A 16,748-nucleotide genomic window follows, 5' to 3' on the forward strand; every position below is an offset into this window, starting at 1 on the left:
GTACTTTAATTTTAAAGAAAAATAACCTTTCTATTTTAAATGGAATAGCCTATACATATTTTTTATCATAGATTGGCGTCAAATTAAGATTTCGAAGAGTTTCAAATAATGGTTCAAGAGAAGAAAACATTTCTTAATGGAAATTTTATTAAATATTTGTTTGCCCTAAATAGTATATATTTTTTTATTTGTAGCAGAGGCATCGATATTATTTCTGTATTTCTGATATCAGTTAGCACTAAAGAAACTTGACACCCAACATAAAGGTTAACAGGCATTTTGTGCTATAAGTCTGGTATTTCAAATCTCACTAATTAACGTTAGTCAAATACAAAAATGACCATAAAAAGTTTATATTGATTACAGTTTTTGAGAAAAACAAAACTGAAGTTCAAGTTAGCAAAGTTAGCAAATCTATACCTAGATACCATAGAAAACAAATATTTTACATTAAAGTGTTAATGACATCAGTTTAAGAGTGTTATAAAACAAAATTTTGGCTTAGGCGAAATGCAATAAAATCCGGAAATAAAAATGTTAAGATTGAGCAGATTTCTTGCTGCATGTTTATTTGATCATAAGCGACAAAGTCAAAAAAAAAGGTTAATTGCCTATATAAAACTTTTTTGGTGGCATACATTTACCACTGATAAAGAAAATTTTGAATTTTTATTATTATTATTTCGAAGACTGTTACCAATTTGGCATTTTTCTTATCAATAGCTGTATTAAGCAAACTCAGATTAACTAGAAGTGATGATAATTACTTATGGCACAAAAAATTATTTTGGATTTGTTTTCCAGTGTTATGACTAGAATTAACAAAAATACAATTTATTCCCAAACACCAAACTTCGTCAAAAACTGCTGACGCCCGTTTGATAGCAATGCTACATCATCAGAGCGATGATTAAACTTAAAAACTAACAAATAATTCGTCCTTATTATACTAAAAGCGAGTCGACCCGTCCCCTTTGCAACAGGTAGAAAAGAGTAGAGGGAGGAGGAGGGGATGGGATAGGCAAGTTTTTTTTGACGTAATCTTTGTAGATCTAGAATTTTAAAAGTTTTTTCTCTACGAATGGATACTTTATAATTTATTTTGCCTAGACCAATTCTTTAAAATTAAAAAAAAATTTTGTGCATGCTAAATGGCATTATCTATGGGGTACTTCCTGTTGATGCTCCTAATTAAGTTAAATTAGTTAAAACTAATTAGTCTTTAGCCAATTCAATTCGTAGGCACACTGCAACGTGTGTGAGATAAGCCGTTCTTGCATAAAAGAAATTAAAAAATCTGTAACTTTCAAAATATAGATTTTTTTAGTTTTGACCTTAAAGCAATAAAATAGCATTGCAACCAAATGAATCTTTGAAAATTACCCACCTTCTAAAGCGGATAAAAGAGGTAACAGTGGTTGCTTGGCTCCAAAAAAGGGATAAAGGGTAAAACAATAATTTTTTTCTAGAATTTTTTATTATAGTGCTATGTTAGTGATATTAGTGATCCAATTCCGAAAATTATATGTTCTGGTATAACCTGATGGATCAAGACTTTCGCATCCATTCGCACTATTAAAACTTGACAGACCCACAAGGCGTAAAGCTTTACTCATGTAATCAAAATGCAAAAGGGCACCTCCGCTGTCGCCCTAAAACAACCTTTAAACATAAATAGACTGCAAAGTTAACAGAAAACCCACCGTGCACGTTCCTTCATTATAGTCACCAGCAACACAAACCATATCGTCTGTTATTTGGTCAGCATACGTCAGTTTACATTCTTCATTGGACACTACAACAAAGTTAGCGTATCGAAGTTCGTTGGACAAAGTTGATTGAGCTGCAAAAAAACACATAGATTGGTAGATAAAAGAACTGAACTGGTATACCATCACTGGTGTGACCCCATCCTAGTCCAATAACTTGATCAAAATCGTTTAAACCTAATCTAGCCAAGTACACATTTTTTATGTAGTCTACAACAAGTTTGATTTCTAGAGATTTAGAAACATGGCTCAAAATTACAGACCTGTATAAATTACAGGAATTCTAAGTTTTATCAGTCCGATGTTGTTTTCTAACGTTAGGAGATTGTAATCTGGATGAACGAAATGTTCCGAAGTGGCCAAAGTTAACCGGTTTGGATCTTCGCTTTCCAGCAAGTTAGAACCCAAATATATGGTAATTGAAGCGGCTCTAAAAGTTTTGATTTAAAATTTTCGGTAAAAACATTAGTGAAGGCTTATACTCGCTTATACACTGCGCCACAGTTAGAATCCATTCTGCACCAATCAAAGATCCAGAACAGAAAAATCTACCATCAGCCGTTGTTACGTAAATAGCTGCAGCAAAAGGGTACTGGCCGACTGTAGCGGGCTTACCGCCGATTATTCGTCCTAAAAGTACGTTTTATTGATATGGTTCTAATGTAAATCAGTTGTCTTACCATTTTTGGTCGCAAGTTTTTGCTGAAACTGCAAGAAAGTGGTTTAGATGGGAATAGAACGAAAATGTTGAGTAATACCTTGAAGGCACTTGAGGTTGATGCTAGTAGAAATAAAAGCCCGATTTTCATTTCGACAAATGGATAATGATTAGCTAGTTATTTGTCGAATGTTCATGTAATTTATGACAATGATAAAACTGCCATCAGAAATCTTGGTGTTAAAGTAATAGAATTGTGGAAAACACTTTTTGAAGTGAAGTGAGCTGCTATCTACATAAGGAAGCAGATCGAACTACATTTCAGGTTTTCTTATCATTCTAGAAATTTCCAGAAAATCTTTTTTTTTTCATGTCACTAGTAGATAAAATAACTCGAACTAGTGTTGTGTACAGAGTTGTAAAGCATGCAATTTAGATTATCAAAGCTGTTAATTTTGGAGAAGTCACATTTCGTAAATTATTGGTTATTAAATCTACTGCAAAAAAATAAGAAAACAGGAAGCAGAAGTTTTATAATCTTGATAAAAAATGGTGGTTTTGTAGATTTCAAGCTTTTTTTTGCAAATCCAAGCCAGAAAACCGCGAGAATCAGCGAGAAATCGTCGTTTAGCATCAAAATAAGCGGATTTCTCTAAGAATTGTGATGATTTCGTGCAGATTTCTGCTGTTTTCTTGCAATTCAGCCGTTGAATCTTGATAAAAATTGGTGGTTTTGTAGATTTCGAGCTGTTTTTTGCAAATTCAAGCCAGAAAACGGCGACAATCAGCGATAAATCGTCGTTCAAAATCAAAATAAGCGGATTTCTTTAAGAATTTTGATGATTTCGTGCAGATTTCTGCTGTTTTCTTGCAATTCAGCCGTTAAATCTTGATAAAAATTGGTGGTTTTGTAGATTTCAAGTTTTTTTTTGCAAATTCAAGCCAGAAAACGGCGAGAATCAGCGAGAAATCGTCGTTTAGAATCAAAATAAGCGGTTTTCTCTAAGAATTTTGATGATTTCATGCAGATTTCTGTTGTTTTCTTGCAATTCAGCCGTTGAATCTTGATACAAATTGGTGGTTTTGTAAATTTCGAGCTCTTTTTTTGCAAATCCAAGCCAAAAAAACGGCGAAAATCAGCGAGAAATCGCCGTTTAGAATTAAAATAAGCGGTTTTCTCTAAGAATTTTGATGATTTCGTGCAGATTTCTGCTGTTTTCTTGCAATTCAGCCGTTGAATCTTGATACAAATTGGTGGTTTTGTAGATTTCAAGTTTTTTTTTGCAAATCTAAGCCAAAAAACGGCGAAAATCAGCGAGAAATCGCCGTTTAGAATTAAAATAAGCGGTTTTCTCTAAGAATTTTGATGATTTCATGCAGATTTCTGCTGTTTTCTTGCAATTCAGCCGTTAAATCTTGATAAAAATTGGTGGTTTTGTAGATTTCGAGCTCTTTTTTGCAAATCCAAGCCAGAAAACGGCGACAATCAGCGATAAATTGTCGTTTAGCAACAAAATAAGGGAATTACCGCCGATTATTCGTCCTAAAAGTACGTTTCATTGATATGGTTCTAATGCAAATCAATGGTCATACAATTTTTGACCTCAAGTTTTTGCTGAAGCTGCAAGAAAGTGGTTTAGATTGTATTAAAACGAGAATGTTGAGTAATACCTTGAATGCATTTGAGGTTGATGCTAGTAGAAATAAAAGCGCGTTTTTCATATCGATAAATGGATAATGATTATAGCTAGTTATTTGTCGAATGTTTATGTAATTTATAACGATAATAATAAAATAGTGAAGTGAGCTATCTTCATAAGGAATCAGATCGAAATATACAGTATTTTTGACACTCTTGGTTCTGAACTTGAAAGATTGGTTTAATAAACAAAAAACGTGTTCAAGTGACGTATCTACATGTCAGGCAGAATTAAGTTATTTTAGTATCTAAATATATCAGGTTTTCTTATCATTCTATAAATTTCCAGATAATCATAATTTTTTCATGTCACTAGTAAATAAAATAAGTTGAACCAGTATTGTTTACAAACAGAGCTGTAAAACATGCAATTTAGATTACCAAAGCTGTTAATTTTTAGTGAAGTCGCATTTCGTAGATTATTGGTTATTAGATCTACTTCAAAAAATAAGAAAACAGGAAGCAAAACTTTTATAATCTTTTAACTGGTGCAATTCACGTTTAGGATAATGAAATATATGGATAAAGAATGTCAATAATAATTAAGTCGTTACTTTTATTTTCGTTTTACAGAGACGTTATGTTTCTTATCCACTCTCTAAAAGAATAAGTTTTTGTATAACCCGAAGGATCAGTGCTCTCACACCCATTTCCACTGATAAAACTGGCAATACCAACATGTCGCAGACTTCGGCTCACAGGATCATTGTCCACCAGAGGACTTCCAGTATCGCCCTAAATCTTCCTCAATTATTGTCACTTTTGATAATGACTTACCTGACACGTTCCTTGATTATAATCACCAGCGACGCAGATCATGATATCGGAGATTTGATCACCATAGACGGTTTTACAGTCTTCGTTAGAAATAGCAACTAGAGTCACAAATTGGAGGTCTTCGGACAATCCCTCAGCAGCTGAGGATGATAAAAAAAAAATTGTAGTGATAAGAGAAAGAGAAACTTACAATCACTGGTTTGTCCCCAACCAATTCCAGTCAAAGTTGTTTCATCACTTGTGAAATCGTAAGCCAACAAAATGCGTTGAATGTACTCTACGAAAGTAATAAAAATTTAGAGTCTAACTTAAATAAATCTCACCTGAGTAAGAAACCGGTTGTCTTAACTTAATGAGCCCTACATCATTTTCCAAAGTAAAAGGATCAAAATCTGGATGCAGCTCAAATTCGGAAGTTGCGACAATCACACGATTGGAATCGTTACTTTCCAAAGTGTTGGAGCCTAATTGGATTGTAAAAGACATTGCTCTAAAATTCTTCTACTAGTCAAACAAATAAACGAATGAATGGAAGAATCGAACCCATTAACGCATTGACCAGCTGTCAGAATCCATTGGTTACTGATAAGAGCCCCTCCACAAAAATATCTTCCGTTTTCAGTGGTAATGTAGATAGCCGCTGAGAACGGGAATTCACCTGCTCTTGCCGAGTTTCCCCCAACTATACGAGGAATTGAAAGCGGTTCCGCCTAAAACAGTCAAAAGTAGAGGCAAAAAGAAGTGATGTAGTGTCTCACCAAAGAGTAGAGAAGGGGGAACAGAGCAACAAAAAACAAGATTGCCATCGTAGTCATTGTAAGAGATCTCTGCGATAAAAGCGAAGAGAGACTAATCGAGAAATTGGCTGTAATAATTATTTTATTGTAATCTAGCACCGGTGGATTTATTTTATGGTTTTCACGACTTGTTATTCTCTCTCTATTCCTTTTAACCTTTCCATTCTCTTTAAATTTGTATAAATTTTTCAAGTATATATGCTATTTTTGAGGTAACTTCTCATCTGCTTTCAATACCTTTTTTTATGGCTTGCAGAAAACCTTCTTTCTTTATGTTTTAGACAATTTTTAATTAATTCTGTTGCCACAGACACAAGACAAGATAACCTTTTTTAATAGAATTTAAGATTTTCGGCAATAAATCTTATTTAAAGTGAACAATTAAAATTAGAATGCACCAGGAGAGTTGTCGGATGATAAGAGTGAAAATTTCCACCCAAAATTGATTTTTCGAATTTCGAAGCGGTTTTTTCTTTAAAATAAAGATTTAGTGGTCTGAAAAACTGTATCCAAATATAATTTAGAAATTATCATTTTTGATAAAGTTTTAAAGATTCAGATTTTTTTGCAGCTTACCATAAAAATGCATTTTTGTTGCAAACTACAAATGATACAAAAAAGTAAAAGAACTTTTACTGACCTACGGGTAGATTTCAAGTCACTGCGTTAACGCAAATTTGCAACCGTTGCCAAGGTATGAGCAATGTGATTGGCGTTGCAATGTTGCAAATGGGATTTGCAGTAACGCAAGTCACACTTGAAATCGACCCCCTAGTCACTATAGACACATCTATAAAATAAATTAAAATTAACAATTTATTATTTTATTATTTTGTCTGAAAAAGCATTTGAAAACATTAAAAATTAAAACTTAATAAACTTCTCATATGTTTATCTAGAAAATTAAAAGCGCAACTTATTCTACTATTTACTGTGTACAAGTTTTGAAAACAACATTTTTTTTCTCTTCACAAACAAAAAATTATATCTATTTCATATGTAGCGCGTCTAGCTACAGTCGATTTTATAGCAATGCCAAGACGGACGTGTGACATTATGTAATATATGGGGATTTCAAAGCAAAAGTCCATAAATTAGAACTAATTTAATATAAGAAAAATTTATTGTTTTAGAAAAAACACGCAAACGAGGGAAACTAAAAAAAAAACGCTGTTGACACACTCCACTTGGCTTTCCACTGTGTCAATTGTCCCTCCGCCGTGTCATTTAACGCTCTTCAAGTTTAATATGAGTTAGATTTATTGAAGCCTGTCATTCTAACGTCAATCAAATTTACAGTGGACCCGATTGTTTATACAATATTCAAGGGATAAAACTTAAACTGGTCTCCACGTGAGTGTCATGTCTTTTCTCAGTTTCTGTTGGAGCTGGAATTTTTTTGCTAGCAATTTTACATTTTCGCAGCTTTTTCCGATATTCCCGGTGTTTGGGTAGGCATGAGTTCTGGAACACCTGTATAATAGTTGTATAATATTTCAATATATAAAAAAGTAATAGATCTGTTAAACTTTTCTGATGGGGCTGAATTCCAATACAAAATAAATTAATATAACAAAATAACTTACTTAATCGCGAAAAAGAATTTTTGTATATCAGCTGAATGGAATTTTTTTGCCGCCGCCCACGGGTGAAAGAGCTTGTGATAGTGTTGGCACATTAAGGGTGTTTTGTGTAAATCAAGCAAGTCTATTTCTGCTAAATTATAAATGCATACATTTGAACATTTTTTTACTCATAATTAATTCGTATTTTTTATTGCTTTTATTCGGTAACAAATTTAGTCCTCTTGTCTTAAGGCTACGTAACATTTTTAGTCCAAACTAAACACTAAACGAACATTTGTTTGATGCATATATTAATTAACGCAAAAATATAAATTTATAGACAAAGGGCCCGATTTCATGTTGACTTGCGGCATTGCAAATCAGAGTTGCGCTTTAGCAACCCCAATCAAACTGATGCTACCTTAGCAACAGCGTCAACGCAATTTTGCGCCACTGACTTGAAATTGGGCCCTTATTGCCCACTTTTGCGGCCAATAATAAATAACTAAATAAGAAACTCAACTGCAATAAACAATAAAATCTGCTGTCGCTAGACGCGCTACGACTCCCCACCACAGATAAAATGGGTATAACTTTTTTATTTATGCCAAGAAATGTTTTTGTTAAATCTTGCATACAATAAAACGTAGAATATGTTTATAAGTGCGCTTTTAAATTTTTGGCTAAACAGACGAGAAGTTTATTAGGTTTGCATTTCTTTGTTTTTAAAATGCTTTTTTTCAGAAACAATAATTGTTTTATTGTTTAATTTAATTTATTTATTACTCATTTTATAGATGTGTCTATAGTGAATAGGTCAGTAAAAGTCTTTTTTTGTATCTTTTGTAGTTTGCAAGGAAAATGCATTCTTCTAATTCGTTGCAAAATAGTTTAAATCTTTATAACTTTATCAAAAATGATCATTTTAAAATAATATTTAGATATAGTTTTTCAGACCGCTAAACTTTTATTTAAAAAAAAAAAACCGCTTTGAAATTTGAAAAATCATGTTTTGCTCATGAGTTTTGTAAAACGAAAGAATAATGCACCAAAAAGATAGAAGAACAGGCTTCATGATGTCGTTGATCTTTCTACAGGATTAGTAGTAAATACAGCTAAATGCTTTATAACAAGATAGTCAAATAAAGGATTTAATTTAATGACCATATATCTTAGCTAATCCGATAATTACATTCAAACGTATCGAAATTGAACAAGATGGAGCTCTTCCAAGTGCTTTCGCTCTACTTCCTGTTTTTAGCTTCTAATGCTTCTACCTCCAGTCTTGATGGTAAAGTCTGTCCTAAGGTAGATCACCTTGCAACTTGTCTTTTTAAGCTAAAATAATCGGAGGAGAAGAAACCAACGCGGGTGAGTATTCATGCGTCGCTGCCATCTATGTTCAAACCAACGACAGCAAGTTCTTCTGCGGAGGCGCTGTCGTGGACCAAAGTTGGATTCTTACTTCCGCTCATTGTGTCAACAAGTAATGTTTAAACACTAGGTAGAGTAGAAACTCAGCTCAGCGCTGTTTTAGTGCTGTTCTTTTTACCATCCAAGTGGGTTCCAATACTTTGGAAGGTGAAGACCCCAACAGAGTCACTGTTGCAACTTCCGAGTATATCCAGCATCCGGAATTTGATCCAACGACATTAGCGAACGATATTGCTTTAATCAAACTGAGAATGCCGCTTACGTTCGGAAGTACGAATTGATACCTTCTTGTTCAAATTTAGATTTGATCGACTTTTAGCTTATCTTAGCCGATGCTTTTTTTCGACTTTTGATATTCATCCTAGTGATAGAGTCATTTTGGTTGGTTGGGGTCAAGTTGATGATTGTAAGTACTTTTTTCAATTGTACTAAAATAAAGTCGAAATTTGTAGCTCAAAGTGAACTTTCTAACATTCTTAGAGAGGTAAGAATCACGGCTCTGTCAAATAGCGAGTGTAAGTCGTACTATGGCGAGCAGATCAATGATAATATGGTGTGCGTTGGAGGAAACTACAACGAAGGAGCATGTGTTGTAAAATTTTGTCCAGAAGTTTATTTTTTGTGGTAATAAAATGTTGCCAGGGCGATACTGGAAGTCCACTGATTGATCCAAAGTTTTGGCCCTACATAAATGGGATTGCTAGTTTTATAAGTGGGAATGGTTGCGAAAGTACAGATCCATCTGGGTACACGAGGATTGGACCATACAAGGATTGGATAAATGAAATTATGTCAAATTGAAAATTAAATAAATATCTGATCCAGAAGTGTAGTTGTGTATCTGTTTTTAGAGAACTTTTCTAACTCGTAAATGGTTGAAAAATTATCTGATAATGAATAAGGTGTTTATTTCATCATAAATTGTTATAAACGTATCTATGACCCAGTGTCTATTGGTGTAAATGTATATTCTGCATCCCCAATTGCTAGCAGAATTGTTGAGATCGTCTTATAGTTGAAGAAACTTGAATAGTATTTTTATTCACCCAGTCATGAAATAAAAGATACTCTTTTTCGTATGCATTTTTGTACTTGTCTTTTTTGAAACATTTTGCTTTAAATAATCTTCTGGTTTGTTTTAGAAAATATCTGGAAGATCACACGGTGTTTTATAGACAGTTTAAAAGATTCGGTTTATTAAATCCTCACTCCCTTCGGTCGTTCGGATTTAAACTGAGACTTCGTCAATCTATAAAACACATAGTTATCTTAATAGCTATACAGAGTGATGAAAAAGAGGCACCCATAAGTGGAAGTAACATGTCCTTTTGTGTGAAACCATCTCAGAAATGAAAGCAAAATTAATCTAAACTTATGTATTGTTTTTTACAATATGATTTTTTTTCAAAGGAAAAAATTGACAATGCCACCCAACACTTTCGAATAAAATTTTACATTTGGTAATCACCGTAATTAATAGAAAAAGCTTTGCAATGTTGCAACATTGAAAATTTTTCTACAAAAGACAAGAAATGGTACTTTTAAAAGTTTAAGAACGTTGGTTTAAAGCATTTTTTCTTTTTTTTTTGATGCAGAATATCATTAACTGTAAACAATCTAATCACTAACAATAAAATTCTTATAAAAATTTTAATCAAATAGAGTTTGATCGTTTAAAAAAGAAAGTTTCTATCTTAAAGCATTTTGACACGATCACATTTTTTCTCAAATGCGCCAAGTGAAGAGAACAAATCCCCAAATCGCTGATTTTGGAGGTTAGCAAACAGGAAACATTTTTCTGCATTAATTTTTTGACAAATCTAGAACGTCAATTTGACAGAAAAATTGTGATCGTGTCAAACAGCCTTTAGTTAAAAAAGCAACAAATTATGTTTTGGTTTACAATTTTGGGCTCTGAAAAGAATTAGCCGCAAATAGGTAGCATGGGCGCCTTTTTTCATCACTTGTATAAAAATTAAAATATCCCTAAAAATGAAAAAAAGTGAATATTTAGCACAATATTGTAGATACAGGGTGATGAAAAAAAGGCGCCTGTGCTACCTATCATGTTGCAGTTAATTCTTTCCTGAGCCCAAAATTGAAAACCAAAAGGAAATTTGTGCTTTTTTAACTAAGATAGAAGCTTTCTTTTATAAACGATCAAACTCTGTTCGGATAACTTTTTATAAGAATTACATTGTTATACATTACATTTTTTACAGTTAATAATATTCTGAGTCAAAAAACGGACAAAAAATGCTTTAAACCAAGTTGCTTGAACTCTTAAAAGTGCCATTTCTTAGCTGTGTAAATTTTTTTTAACGTTGCAACATTGTAAAGCTCTTAGTATTAGTTGCTTAGTTACGGAGACTACCGAATGTAAAATTTTATTAGAAAGGATTGAGCGGCATTGCCAAGTTTTTCTTTTGAAAAAATCCATATTGTGAGAAGGAATAAGTTTTAATTAATTTTGCTTTGATTTCTGAGATGGTGACATGGTACTTCCACTCATGGGCGTCTTTTTTTCATCACCCTGTATACAGAGCATTTTTGAAATACACTACCAAAAATTTAACACGGTCTTTAGATGCCTTAAGGAATCGAATAGACAATTTTTAATTTTTATTAAACGATAAAAAGAGAACACCTTTTACCACTCACTTGGAACACCACTAACGAAAATATCCACCTTAAGCAGCAAACCTTGGATTGTTGCTAAACAATCAAGATTCTATTCTTTAATCCTTTAGCGAACTGGAAATTTTTGACCAAATATTCGGTTAATTTTAACTCGAAAACAAAAAGACTTTTGCATAAAACATTTTTGTCAATTGATTCTACTTTGTCTTCCCCAATTACCATGTTTGGAAATGTATATCAAAAACACCTGTTTATAGTTGTGACAGGAAGAAAATTTGCCAAAAAGGTATTTATTTATTACTCCTGTTTATTATTATTTATCACTTTTCTCTCACGAACTCGTTGCAGTAACATTTTTTATCCAATCAACGTAAGGAAACACTCTGGTAAATCCTGAAGGATCGGTACTTTCACATCCATTTCCGCTAATAAAACTGGCAACTCCAATTATGTAATGGAAACGATACATGTAGAAATCCAGCAGTGGACTTCCAGCGTCACCCTGAAAAGTCACGTTAAATTTATTGAACAAAAGGTGGTACTGAGGATACCGTGCAAGTTCCCTCATTGTAATTTCCTTCTACGCAGACCATGTTTTCGGTGATTTGGTTTCCGTAGTACAACTTACATTCATCGTTTGATAACGCCGTAGTTGAAACATATCTGAGCTTATTAGAAAGATCGGGCTCAACTGGAAAGTACAAAATAACTTTCACAAACAGAAGTACAATACATACAGTCGCTAATTTGACCCCATCCAATTGAAATGCCAGTTTCGCCATCGGCGATTCCAATGTAAGGCAGGTACACTGGTTGAATGTATTCTAAAAAATAAATAATGATATATTAAATAACGTGTTTTATAATGGCCAATTTGATGCACGAGTTTCCGGTTTGTATGGGACGAGTGCACCAATGCAATTATAAAACAAGTCTTTTATACTATTTTTTCGAATTTGCACCATTTTTTATAAGCAAAAAAATTAGGTGGATTTAACGTAGATATTTTTTTTCTATTTATTTACCCAAGATTGCACGCTTTTAGGTATTTATTTCGAAGATATTATGTATTTTGTAGAATAATTAATATTTAAGCAAATGTAAAAGATTACAATGATTTGTCAAGCTAGCGCCCTTTATATTGACATATCAAATGTTCATACCAATTTTTGTGACATTCTATGAAGATTTAGAGTATAAATTATGAAAAAAACATGGTTAAAAACCTGTTTTTTTGCTTTAATTACGATACAAAAAACTGAACCAAGTTATAACATAGCATCCTCCCTACAAAATCAAAAATTACACATTTTGATGTATAACATGTCCATATTAGTTTAAAATTAATAGCCAAAAAATCGAAAAAAAGCAAAAAAAAACACGTTTTTTGTTTTTATATTGTTATAAAAAGTGAACCAAGTTATAACATAGCATCCTCCCTACAAAATGAAAAAATACACAGTTTGATATATAACAAGTTGATATTATTTGAAAAAAAGTGGCAAAAAAAGCGAAAAAAAGGATTTTTGTCACTCCCGAGCCACCGTAACAGGAAACAGGTGACAGCCAGACTAATTGGTTCTGCCAACTTTGTAAAAACAAAATTTCCTACTTTGAGTTCTCTTATATACCACAGGTCATTACTATGGGTCCACTCATTAAAAAGTTAAGTTGGCAGCAGCCCCTAGGAATTTTTATCTGTATCAATTGGCAGTAAAAGCGTTTGACCTGAGGCCACTGTGGCAAGCGTAGAAGCTAATCGTCTTGCACAACATTGCCAAAACTTGTTAAATTTCTATTATAAACTTCCTGTTGCAACAAATGTTAAATTAGTTATTGATTAATACACTCAACTTTGACAAGGTGTTAACCTCAAAAATCGCCACCTTTAATTTTTCCCTAATTTTCTCCCTAAAGAATTGAAAGCCTGATTTACACCCAAGAATTTTCAAAAATTTACACAGGAGAGTGGACTGATAGCAATGAGCTGGACTTTAGATACCTATAAACGACTCCAAATTGAGCACTCTAATGGACCTATTAAAGCGGCAAATTCGAAAAAATATTTGCTAAGCCTTTGTCTTATACTTACGTGTATATTTCAAAGACATTCGCAGATGGATCAAGCCGATATCATTTTCCATTGTCTCTGGATTGAAATCTGGATGTACCACGTACTCAGAGGTCGCAACAGTATTGCGATTCGCATCCTCTCCTTCCAAAATCGTAGATCCTACTTGAATGGTAAAAAGAATAGCACTAAAATGTTTAATTTGGGAGTCGTTCATGTATTTTTAGATTAATTACTCGTTAACACAATGACCAGACGTAATTATCCAATCTTGATTTAGGATAGCTCCACCGCAGAAGAATTTACTGTTGCTGGTTTGGACATGGATAGCGGCGGCGAAGGGGTACTGTCCGGCGCTTGTTTCTTGTCCTCCAATTATTCTAGCTTCTGAGACGCAATTAGAAATGAGTTGTTCTTCTAGAAATGTACTCACCATGATTTTCGGAAATAACAAAGTTTACGTGTGTGATAACAATACACAAAACGCAAAAGTTTAGAAGGGTCATCTTGGTGCGAAAAATCCGCAAATATGTTTGACGACGTTAAATTGAGGTAGCATGGGCTATCTCAGAGGGATTAAATGATTAAAAGTTGATTTATTAAGCTTCTTTGGTAATAAATATCTATAGAGGGTGTTAATGGTTGATAAGATCATTTAAACACAATGAAAATTTTGTTTGCTCTTACTATAATTTTTGTCAATTTTAATTTAAATTATGGTTATCACTGTAGGTAACTTTAAAAATTTAACAAGTTTGCGATTTATCTTTTCAGCTCGCATTATTGGGGGTGAAGTGGCCAGAGCCGGAGAATTTCCGTTTTTGGCTGCTATCTACAAAACAACAGCAGATGGACAGTATTTTTGTGGTGGAACTCTGACTAACCAAAGATGGATTATAACTGCAGGCCAATGTGTCGACCAGTAATGTTCTTAATTTTGGTTAATTTAATTTTTATCTTGTTTTCCAGAGCAATTTTATTTACTATATATCTGGGAACTAATAATATAAAAAATCCGGATTCAACTTCTTTGAAGTTCGCAACTGACGAGTATGTTCTGCATCCAGAATTTGATCCAATGACTTTACAAAATGACATTGGTTTGATCAAATTGAGAATGAATGTATCGTATACTGGTAAGTGGAAGAAGCGTGAAATTTAACAGAATGGAATCAATATTTTAGATTATGTTGCTCCCATAAGCATAAGTTATTTTGATTTAAATAGTGGAGCGGGTATGCAGGCTGCTGGATGGGGACAAACTAATGATGGTATAGATACATAAATTTGTGTAGTTTTTTTACATAGTAAAAAAACATTTTTCAGAAAACGGACTTTCGGACGAGTTGCGCTATGTTAGTTATTTGACTATAATTTCAAACGAAGAATGTAAAATAACTTATGGAAATCAGATTAGTGATAATATGGTTTGTATCGTCGGAAATTACAACGAAGGAATTTGTCATGTGAGTTGATAATCGTTTATTCTGTTTATCATTTGAAAATGTTTACGTTTAGGGCGATACTGGAACTCCATTGCTCTTCTTCTATCGCACTAGTTATTTGCTTCAAGGAATTGCAAGCTTTATAAGTGGAAATGGATGTGAAAGTACTGATCCTTCTGGATATACAAGGATATATCCTTACAGAAATTGGATTGCAAACTACACTACTATTGTATAAATAATAAATTAGAAGCAAAGTAAGAATTCAGAGAGTGATAATGAAACAGAAATGTTTTTTCTGAGTTTGGCGAAAACAATTTGTAACCTTCCTTCGCTCCTCGAGCCTTTGCTACTCTTGACTTATCTCCCACCATAAAACAATCAGCTTATATAACAGAATAAATTTCTCAAAGCAGATTTTAGAACCTAGAGATGCCCTTTCTTATTTGTTTCTTTAGTATTTAAAAATACTGGATTTTTTATAAAGCAAGATGCATTTTTTTCTCGTTTTTACATCTCGGGAATGAAGGTGCGTCATAATATATTCCAGGTATATTAAATACAGGGTCCGGCAACCCTTGTGTCCACCCTCAAAATCGTCTTTAATTTTAAAGATAAAATTTTAAAAATTTGCTTACGCTTAATAGTTGACAAAGCTCTAAACGCTGACAAAAAAATTTTTGTTTATCACTGATAGTTTTGGCGTCGCGACGTCGAAGAAGTATATTTTTTAGCGATTTTTGAGTTTTTGCGGAACTATTCGTGAATTAACTTTTCTAAACATAACTGCGATACAAATATTTGGGTTTTTATTTTAAATTCAATGCAAATTGTGTTTAAAATTTGCAAAAAAAAACGCTGATTTATCAAGTTAGTTTTCAAAGTTATGACGGCGCAGTGGCAAACTACGTTTACACCAAAATTTTACAAGTCACTTGTATGAAGGTCAATTTTTAGAAACTAGAGCATGTTGCACTTTATGGACAACAGAAATTATTAATTAACATCGACAAAGCGACAATTTCACTTTTGTTACAATCTAAAGCGAACCAAAGGATAGATGACATTTGTGACACAAGATGTTGACAGATGGGTGTAAACGTAGTTCCCAATTTTGACGTAATGAAATTGGAAACTAACTTGATAAAACAACCTCTTTTGAATACAATTTGCATTAAATCTAAAATGACAACTGAGATATTTTAAGCACATTTATATTAAAAAAAATTAAACTAGCGGTTGATTTTACAAACTCTTTCAATTAGCTGAAAATTACATTTTTAAGGCGTCGTGACGCCAAAACTAACGGTGATAAAAAACAAATTTTTGCGTCGGCTTCCAGAGTTTTGTCTATTATGACCGTATGCAAATTCTCAAAATTTTATCTTTAAAATTAAAAACGATTTTGGGGGTAGATACAAGTGTTGCCGGACTCTGTGTAAAATAATGGAAAAAAGTGATTAAAATCGTGACTAACTGATTGAAGTAACATGAGAGCACAAAACTGCCTAATTTATATTTTTTAAATTAAAAAAAATCCAAAACTAGTTGGAAAACAAATATGCGCTTTTTGTTCAAATGCTTACGGCTTATGGTTGATTAAGTTCAAGAATATAAAGTTTTTTTATCACTGTCAGCTTGGCGTCGCGACGCCCAATAAGTGAAATTTAGAGTTTTTGTAGAAACACTTGCTAATCTTATTTTTTATATAACTGTGATAAAAAAATCTGTTTTTATTTTAAATTTTATGCAAATTTTGGTTAAAATTTGAGAAAAACGTTTGTTTTCACTATCAAGACGAAACACTTGCAAACTACATTTATTCCAAATTTCACAAATCACTTTATTTATTCGTCTGAAGATCATTTGCATTTGAGATCGTACTGCTTTACT

The 16,748-nt window shown here is 32.9% G+C and overlaps 5 protein-coding genes across 5 annotated transcripts; 2 read left to right on the forward strand and 3 right to left on the reverse strand.

Annotated features, from left to right (window-relative positions):
- Positions 1–1,478: 1,478 nt before the first annotated feature.
- LOC148173837 (brachyurin-like) lies at positions 1,479–2,713 on the reverse strand. The gene is made up of 7 exons (XM_088035662.1): positions 2,528–2,713; positions 2,450–2,477; positions 2,252–2,399; positions 2,033–2,199; positions 1,893–1,979; positions 1,704–1,843; positions 1,479–1,652 (listed from the first exon to the last, which is right to left on the reverse strand). Exons 1-7 carry the CDS (start codon positions 2,576–2,578, stop codon positions 1,479–1,481), a joined length of 795 nt encoding a protein of 264 aa, XP_087891788.1. The 5' UTR covers positions 2,579–2,713.
- A 1,980-nt stretch (positions 2,714–4,693) lies between these two features.
- Positions 4,694–5,718, reverse strand: LOC148173838 (brachyurin-like). Its single transcript, XM_088035664.1, has 6 exons — positions 5,662–5,718; positions 5,447–5,613; positions 5,227–5,393; positions 5,094–5,180; positions 4,904–5,043; positions 4,694–4,861 (listed from the first exon to the last, which is right to left on the reverse strand). Exons 1-6 carry the CDS (start codon positions 5,716–5,718, stop codon positions 4,694–4,696), a joined length of 786 nt encoding a protein of 261 aa, XP_087891790.1.
- A 2,765-nt stretch (positions 5,719–8,483) lies between these two features.
- LOC148173839 (brachyurin-like) lies at positions 8,484–9,500 on the forward strand. Its single transcript, XM_088035665.1, has 6 exons — positions 8,484–8,556; positions 8,604–8,751; positions 8,803–8,969; positions 9,019–9,105; positions 9,152–9,291; positions 9,342–9,500. The coding sequence occupies exons 1-6, from the start codon at positions 8,484–8,486 to the stop codon at positions 9,498–9,500; spliced, it is 774 nt and encodes a 257-aa protein (XP_087891791.1).
- Positions 9,501–11,670: 2,170 nt separating this feature from the next.
- On the reverse strand, positions 11,671–13,846 carry LOC148173840 (brachyurin-like). The gene is made up of 5 exons (XM_088035667.1): positions 13,647–13,846; positions 13,432–13,598; positions 12,077–12,163; positions 11,891–12,030; positions 11,671–11,841 (listed from the first exon to the last, which is right to left on the reverse strand). The coding sequence occupies exons 1-5, from the start codon at positions 13,844–13,846 to the stop codon at positions 11,671–11,673; spliced, it is 765 nt and encodes a 254-aa protein (XP_087891793.1).
- Positions 13,847–14,126: 280 nt separating this feature from the next.
- On the forward strand, positions 14,127–15,093 carry LOC148173841 (brachyurin-like). Its single transcript, XM_088035668.1, has 6 exons — positions 14,127–14,142; positions 14,185–14,332; positions 14,380–14,546; positions 14,595–14,681; positions 14,737–14,876; positions 14,929–15,093. Exons 1-6 carry the CDS (start codon positions 14,127–14,129, stop codon positions 15,091–15,093), a joined length of 723 nt encoding a protein of 240 aa, XP_087891794.1.
- Positions 15,094–16,748: the final 1,655 nt, after the last annotated feature.

This window comes from Gnatocerus cornutus, chromosome 5 (assembly GCF_029298725.1).
Source record: "Gnatocerus cornutus isolate USDA-ARS CGAHR chromosome 5, icGnaCorn1.1, whole genome shotgun sequence".
NCBI lineage: Eukaryota > Metazoa > Arthropoda > Insecta > Coleoptera > Tenebrionidae > Gnatocerus > Gnatocerus cornutus.

Coding starts and splice junctions, on each gene's coding strand:
- LOC148173837 (XM_088035662.1), bottom strand. CDS start 2,578: ATGAAAATCGGGCTTTTATTTCTACTAGCATCAACCTCAAGTGCCTTC. Junction 2,400..2,449: donor AAAACTTGCGACCAAAAATG/GTAAGACAACTG, acceptor ACGTACTTTTAG/GACGAATAATCGGCGGTAAG. Junction 1,980..2,032: donor AATTCCTGTAATTTATACAG/GTCTGTAATTTT, acceptor AACTTGTTGTAG/ACTACATAAAAAATGTGTAC.
- LOC148173838 (XM_088035664.1), bottom strand. CDS start 5,718: ATGACTACGATGGCAATCTTGTTTTTTGTTGCTCTGTTCCCCCTTCTC. Junction 5,181..5,226: donor ACAACCGGTTTCTTACTCAG/GTGAGATTTATT, acceptor TTACTTTCGTAG/AGTACATTCAACGCATTTTG. Junction 4,862..4,903: donor ATAATCAAGGAACGTGTCAG/GTAAGTCATTAT, acceptor AGGAAGATTTAG/GGCGATACTGGAAGTCCTCT.
- LOC148173839 (XM_088035665.1), top strand. CDS start 8,484: ATGGAGCTCTTCCAAGTGCTTTCGCTCTACTTCCTGTTTTTAGCTTCT. Junction 8,970..9,018: donor AATGCCGCTTACGTTCGGAA/GTACGAATTGAT, acceptor ATCGACTTTTAG/CTTATCTTAGCCGATGCTTT. Junction 9,292..9,341: donor ACAACGAAGGAGCATGTGTT/GTAAAATTTTGT, acceptor AAATGTTGCCAG/GGCGATACTGGAAGTCCACT.
- LOC148173840 (XM_088035667.1), bottom strand. CDS start 13,846: ATGGTGAGTACATTTCTAGAAGAACAACTCATTTCTAATTGCGTCTCA. Junction 13,599..13,646: donor TCTGGTCATTGTGTTAACGA/GTAATTAATCTA, acceptor TAAACATTTTAG/TGCTATTCTTTTTACCATTC. Junction 12,031..12,076: donor ATGGGGTCAAATTAGCGACT/GTATGTATTGTA, acceptor TGTACTTTCCAG/TTGAGCCCGATCTTTCTAAT.
- LOC148173841 (XM_088035668.1), top strand. Junction 14,333..14,379: donor GCAGGCCAATGTGTCGACCA/GTAATGTTCTTA, acceptor CTTGTTTTCCAG/AGCAATTTTATTTACTATAT. Junction 14,682..14,736: donor ATGGGGACAAACTAATGATG/GTATAGATACAT, acceptor AACATTTTTCAG/AAAACGGACTTTCGGACGAG.